At 43.9% G+C, this 7,524-nt stretch overlaps 1 protein-coding gene across 1 annotated transcript in view; it reads right to left on the reverse strand.

Moving 5' to 3' along the window:
* Positions 1-6,178, reverse strand: part of ROM1 (retinal outer segment membrane protein 1) — a 45,626-nt gene extending 39,448 nt beyond the window's left edge. The window contains exon 1 of the mRNA XM_068261109.1: positions 5,450-6,178. Coding sequence (XP_068117210.1) covers positions 5,450-6,030 — 581 coding nt within the window. The 5' untranslated portion in view covers positions 6,031-6,178. The remainder of the gene's footprint in view (positions 1-5,449) is intronic.
* Between the last annotated feature and the right edge of the window lie 1,346 nt (positions 6,179-7,524).

Consider the following 7,524-nt stretch of genomic DNA (forward strand, 5'->3'; position numbering starts at 1 on the left):
AATAACCTGTATAACGCACAGCATGCAGCACTTTCTAATAATGCTACATGTTACACACAAACGCAACGTGTGCACTGTGAATGTCGCACAGACTTTGTATTACTGTGCGTTAGTCTGCTTTGAAACATTTTCGAATGTGCGACTTTAACGTCGCACTGTGAAAGAGCCCTCAGCTGAGCACAGATAAAGTGGCAAGCAGTGGCGGTGTGTAAAAGGTGGCCGACTTCTCCCCCCCCCCCCACACACACACACACACACCTTGCCACTTTATCTCTACCCAGCTGAAGAATAAGCATGCATTTTAAGTCAGGACCAGAACAAGCTTCTCCAGCACTAGAGGTGCAGTTTCCAAAGTGTAAGCCCCCCAGAATTGTGCCCACTCCAGTATAGGTAGCAAATGTGCGCCCAATATTAAGTAGATTGCCCCCCACAAAAGATAGCCAAATAATCCCCCAATATTAGTTAGCCCCCCTCCACCAGTTTAGATAGTCAGATCAGTGGTGTACCTAGTGCTGGGGTACAGAATGACACACACACTCCTCCCACAAAAAGAAAAGGAGTGAGGCGGCGTGATAAGCGTGCCACGGTGGGTAATGCCAGGTATAGGTGCCCCCAGTATAGGTAGCCTGGAATTGGTGCTCCCAGTATAGGTTAGCCAGTGATAGGTTCCCCCAGTATAGGTAGCATAGTATAGTTGTCCCCAGTATAGGTAGCCTGGAATAGTTGTCCCCAGTATAGGTAACCTGGTGTAGTTGCCCCTAGTATAGGTAGCCAGGAATAGTTGCCCCCAGTATAGGTAGCCTGGAATAGTTTTCCCAAGTAGGTAGCCTGGAATAGTTGCTTCCAGTATAGGTATCCAGTTATAGGTGCCTCCAGTATAGGTTAGCCAGCTATAGGTGCTCCCAGTATAGGTAGCCTGGTGTAGTTGCCCCTAGTATAGGTAGCCAGAAATAGTTGCCCCCAGTATAGGTAGCCTGGAATAGTTTTCCCCAGTAGGTAGCCTGGAATAGTTGCCCCCAGTATACGTAGCCAATTATAGGTGCCTCCAGTATAGGTTAGCCAGCTATAGGTGCCCCCAGTATAGTTAGCCTGGAATAGTTGCCACCAGTATAGGTAGCCTGGAATTGTTGCCCCCAGTATAGTTACATAGTTACATAGTTATTTTGGTTGAAAAAAGACATACGTCCATCGAGTTCAACCAGTACAAAGTACAACACCAGCCTGCTCCCTCACATATTCCTGCTGATCCAGAGGAAGGCGAAAAACCTTTACAAGGCATGGTCCAATTAGCCCCAAAAGGGAAAAATTCCTTCCCGACTCCAGATGGCAATCAGATAAAATCCCTGGATCAACATCATTAGGCATTACCTAGTAATTGTAGCCATGGATGTCTTTCAACGCAAGGAAAGCATCTAAGCCCCCTTTAAATGCAGGTATAGAGTTTGCCATAACGACTTCCTGTGGCAATGCATTCCACATCTTAATCACTCTTACTGTAAAGAACCCTTTCCTAAATAAATGGCTAAAACGTTTTTCCTCCATGCGCAGATCATGTCCTCTAGTCCTTTGAGTAGGCCTAGGTACAAAAAGCTCATCCGCCAAGCTATTATATTGCCCTCTGATGTATTTATACATGTTAATTAGATCTCCTGTAAGGCGTCTTTTCTCTAGACTAAATAAACCCAGTTTATCTAACCTTTCTTGGTAAGCGAGACCTTCTATCCCACGTATCAATTTTGTTGCTCGTCTCTGCACCTGCTCTAAAACTGCAATATCTTTTTTGTAATGTGGTGCTCAGAACTGAATTCCATATTCCAGATGTGGCCTTACTAGAGAGTTAAACAGGGGCAATATTATGCTAGCATCTCGAGTTTTTATTTCCCTTTTAATGCATCCCAAAATTTTGTTAGCTTTAGCTGCAGCTAAAGTTTGATGTCCCCAACTGTATCCCATTTATTTTGTATGGTGCTAGACCATTGGTACGACCAAAATGCATGACTTTACATTTTTCAACATTGAATTTCATCTGCCATTTATGTGCCCATATAGCCATCCTATCCAGATCCTGTTGCAATATGACACTATCTTCCTGACAGTTGATGATTCTGCACAATTTTGTATCATCTGCAAAAATAGCAACATTGCTCACTACTGAATCTACTAGGTCATTAATAAATAAATTGAAGAGCACTGGACCTAGTACAGACCCCTGTGGGACCCCACTGCTAACAGTCTCCCATTTTGAGTACGATCCATTGACCACAACTCTTTGTTTTCTGTCCATTAGCCAGATCCCTATCCATGCACACAGACTCTTCCCCAGTCCTTGATTCCTCAACTTTTGCACCAGGCTTTTGTGGGGAACAGTGTCGAAGGCCTTTGCAAAGTCCAAGTATATCACATCTACAGCATTCCCAATATCCATATTAGCATTCACTACCTCATAAAAGCTGAGCATGTTAGTCAAACAGGACCTGTCTTTAGTAAACCCATGTTGATGCTGAGAAATAAGATTCTTTTCTACTATGAAGTCATATATAGTATCTCTTAGTAACCCCTCAAATAGTTTGCATACAACTGATGTTAAGACTACAGGTCTATAATTTCCTGGATCTGATTTTTTGCTCTTCTTAAATAATGGGAAAACGTGGGCTGTACGCCAATCCACTGGGACTCTGCCAGTTGCAAGAGTGTCACAAAAGATAAGATAAAGGGGTTTATCTATAACTGAACTTAATTCCCTTAGGACCTGAGGATGCATGCCATCCGGGCCAGGTGCCTTGTTTATTTTTAATTTATTTAGTCTTGCCTTCACTTCTTCTCGCGTCAAGTATTTAATATTACAGTTAGAAGATTGAGACTCTTCTGCCTCTGTAATTTGCAACAGTGCTGTTTCCTTTGTGAAGACTGAAGCAAATAAAGCATTTAATAACTCTGCCTTACCTTGGTCATCCACCATTCAGTTCCCACCCTCATCCTTTAGGAGTCCTATACAGTCAACCTTTCTTTTTTTAGAGTTGATGTACTTGTAAAACTTTTTTGGGTTAGATTTGATATCCCTAGCGATTTGATTTTCAACTTCGATCTTTGCCAGCCTAATTTCTTTTTTACAATTTTTATTGCACTCCTTATATTTGCTTAGTGCAGCCTCGGTCCCCTCCTGTTTTAGGACCTTATAGGCACTCTTTTTCCTCTTCATTTTATCCCTAACCTTTCTATTCATCCAAAGAGGCCTTTTTTTATTCCTAGACATTTGGTTTCCATATGGGATATACATACTACAATATTGATAGGTAGCCTGGAATAGTTGTCCCCAACATAGGTAGCCTGGAATAGTTGCCCGCAGTTTAGGTAGCCTAGTATAGTTGCCTGCAGTATAGGTAGCCACCATGTCTTACACACACACAATTGATGACTGGGGTGATTGGTTGCAAGAGTTCTGGGACCCCAGATGTCATGGCGCCAGTTGTTGTGTCTCCAAAGTCGATAGTGCCTGCCGACTGAGTCAAGTGTCCACCTTTTGCCTCTTGCCCAGCCCATTCTGCCTGCGATGTTGAGGGAAATGGTGGAAAGGCGGCGTGGTATTTGGTGGCGTGGTCAAGCAGACAGCAGCACGCAGATTCCATTGCATGCCATGAGCCACTATGCCCACAAACGTGGCCGGCAGCCAGCTATGGCTAGGAGAGTGTGTGACGATACTGCTACCGAGTACCACTGCTGCCGCTATTCCACCATCCCAGGCAGGGAGTCCACTCCTGACACTCACAGTTTCCAGCTCATAGCGGCGGCTCCCAGCATGCAACACAGGAGGCCAGAATTTATCAGGAACTGACGACGTGATGGAGGCTGGGCCGATCAGGGGTCTGGGCAATGCAGGAGGCGGAGCAAATACTGTGCTGGCTGTGGTAGGCTGTAGCTCAGCAGCTGCATAACTAATTGGACTTCCAGCTGCTCTCTGCAGGTCCAGGACAGGTATATAATGTACTGGGACTCACAGTATAGGTAGCCAGATGTGATCCCATTAGTAACTAGCCACCTACCCATTTTAGATAGCCAGATGAGCCCCTAGTATCATGTAGCTCCCCTACCAGGTTAGATAGCCAGATGGACCCCCAAGTATTAGGCAGCCCCTTTGCCCAGGTTAGATGGCCAGATGTACCATCACTGTAAGGTAGCCCCCTCACCAGTATAGGTAGCCAGATGTGCCCCCAGTATTATAAAGCTTATGTAGCCAACATGCAGAGTCACAAGCAGAGCCAGGCCCGGATTTACCTCACAGGAGCCTATAGGAACAGGCATCCTGGCACCATAGACTTCACCCTCCATGAACCTACAAACCCCCACCAAACTGCACCGCAAGTGTGCTGGCTGGCACAGCTGTCATTTCTCCCTTAGGTCCCTTGCCGGTCATAGGTAGCTACAGGTGCCCCTTAGTATTAGGTAGCCAGAGGAACCTCAGTATTAAGTAGCTAGAGGTGCCTCTGTCTGAAGGGAGATCTCGTAAGTGGAATGCAGAGAGCAGGATGAGTAACCTCTCATTTACACTCTTATCAGAACTCTGCATAGGGAAGGAGGGAGATGCTCGGGGAGGGGAATGAGCCGCCTTTCCATCATCAGGTGCCTACAGTGCCTTATGTTAAATCCGGCCCTGAGCGGAGCTCTGTAGAAGTGTGTAAAAGTTACTCACCTCAACTCTTGGCGCTAGGATCTCTTCAGCCATGTCGCAGTTTTGCCTTTCTTGGACTCTCTCTAGAGGCAACTCTCATTATGTGCGCCGCTTAAGGAAATAGTAGAGATGAAATTCTGTGATATGGCTGAAAAGATCCTGTCGCAGAGAGGTGAGGTGATTTCTGCAGTACTTTGGCACTCCTCTCACGACTCTGCAATGGCAGGCCAGATGGGGCACTCAAGAGGGCACAGGCACACCCTCACGGGTCTGCGCCCAGTGCCTGGTGTCTCCCAAGCCTCTGCCTCAGCCCAGCCCTGGGTACAGTGTCTCAACCTTTTCTATACTGCCTAGTACTACAGAATGTTCACTACAACAGTGTATATATTAATCTTATTAAATGGAGTAACGCTTTAAGCTGACACAGTGACATTCAGGATATTCAGTGGAGGATTTATGTACTGCACTTACTATACATATCGAGCTAACAAGGCAGCAATATTGACACCAAATAGAGAATGTGTAAGTCACCAGCTAAGCTACATACAGACAGCAGTTTAATGAGTTTGATACCTTACAGAATTTAATAGTTTTCTTTTTTCTTATTTAGGGTCAAATTAAAGAGCATATGGCTACCAGATTTAACCATGTCTAACATTGTAATTGAAAAGTCCATCTAGTAAAAGGACAAAAGAAAAAAATAGTTTTTCATTGTCCGCTTATGTGTTTTATACTCATTATATGAAGTTTATGATATTTCTATACTATAATAATAAAACTTACTCTTTTACTTCCTTAGATGAGAAGTCCAGGTAGCGATTGCTGATCCATTGTACCTCAAACCAGTCTTTGTAGTGGTCATTACCACAGCATTGAAAGTCCATTTGCAACTTGTCCATGCTTCTCTTCTGGTAACAACGGCCTGGAGTGTCAGTGTCTTTGTAGAATCTGATGCCATTTCTCAAACCAATCTTCAAAGATTCGTTCAGACTTCCTCTCATTACAACACTGAGAAAAAGAGCTGTGATGCATAGCAAACAGCTCAGGATGGAGAAGAAAAAATAGGGGAGCATGAATGACTTCCAACGAGGATATTTGGCCACATCAAGGGAATCCTGGCTAATTTTGCCAGCAAACAGACCAAGGATGACTCCTAAAAGTCCAGCAGCTATCACAGTGTTAGGAACAGCATGAGCCACAGTGTTATCCATAACTTCATTGTGTATCCAGAGCTGCACCTTCAGGAAGATCCCCAATCCAAAGGTCAGACAGCCTACTAGGACACTGACCCATGAGAGAAGCCAAAGGGTTTGAGCAAGTTTTACCCGCTTCTGAAAAGTAAATTTCGTCTTGAAGAGAGCCATCACAATGGGGAAGGTAGGATAACAGGATCCAAAAACCCTTCTTTGTTACCCCTATGGGGGGGGATTTGGGGGGTAACAGAGACAGGGAGCTGAAGGTTTTTAATGTAAGAGAAGGGAGTAGAGAGAGCCTGAAGTGGAAAGAGAATCGGATTAGCTAGTGAATAATCCAACACTCAGCTGTTTCTACTGACAATCACTTGTTAACACTCTCCTCTCCTGTCCTGCTGTGCCTTCGACAACCACTTTCATAGCGCTCTCCTTTCTCTAGTGATTTTCATCACAAACAGTGGGTCTGTCATCTGTACTATTTCAATTATTATTCCAATTACTTCCTTTCTGATACATCTAACAAAGACTCCAAAATACTACTAGCTGCACCTGTCATTATTTTAAGTAGTAAGAGTTATTGCTATCTTCTTCTTATTAAATATAACAGGCTGCGCAATTCATTATTTTAATTAGTAACAATTATTTCTATGTATTTCTAATTAAATATTGTAGCCTAAAAATGTCATTATTTTAATTAATACCATTTGTTTTTACACAATTCACATTCACTGTATAACAGAAACCGATAAGCTACCAATGTTTTCAGATCACTTAACAAATCCATGACCAGTTTTACCAGTTGGACTAGCTACCTGCAGCCAAAATAATGGTTCTAAATGTGCAACTATGAGCCAAGCTTTTTTCCCTTCTTTTTCATTTCAAGATAAATGCACAATCATGCTCAATGTACAGGTGCTTTCCTTGTACCTGGAGGCATGTTTAGATAATATCTGGCACCTCTGCATGTGTAATTACCTAACATATAATTTTTCTTCATAAGGTAAGCCACTACTGTTCATGGAACAATCTTCAGGAGTATTTGCAGTCGAAGAAAGAGCCGCTTACCTGGCAAGACATGTAATTTGTCTGTAGGCTGCCTTTTTTGTAACATTTTATCTCACACAGATCTTAGATTTTTTTGATTGCATCCAAAGGCATTGCTATAACCATAGCAGCCATAGCAAATGCTATAGGGCCCTAAAGCTTAGGGGGCCCAAGTGGTAATCGATGTGTTAACTATTTATTTTCTTGTGTTTCTCCATCTTCTAACTTTAGAGGGTGCCTCAGCGTGCCCCAGTATATTGCTGTCTCTGGCAGCAGAAGACATGCAACACTTTCCAGGGGCAAACGCAGGATTTTTAAGGGGGGGATTCCTGAAAGGTCCAGAAGCACTTATGTCCCTGAGTGCTTCCGAAGACAGGTGGCTCCATACTGCCCATGCACAAAAGTGCGCTGGCGTATTACGGAGCTGCCTATCTTTGGAAGTACTCAAGGACACTAGTGTTTCTGAGGGCTTCTGGTAGCAGCAAATTTGAACGGGGTACAGCGCTGGAACAACTCCCCGAGAGAGGAACAGGAGATAGACTTAGTTTGGACAATTCAGTGGAATATGCCACATAGTGTCACATAGCGCAAGCGATAGCCATATGATGCAGGGATATATGC

Source organism: Hyperolius riggenbachi, chromosome 11, assembly GCF_040937935.1.
Source record: "Hyperolius riggenbachi isolate aHypRig1 chromosome 11, aHypRig1.pri, whole genome shotgun sequence".
Lineage (NCBI taxonomy): Eukaryota > Metazoa > Chordata > Amphibia > Anura > Hyperoliidae > Hyperolius > Hyperolius riggenbachi.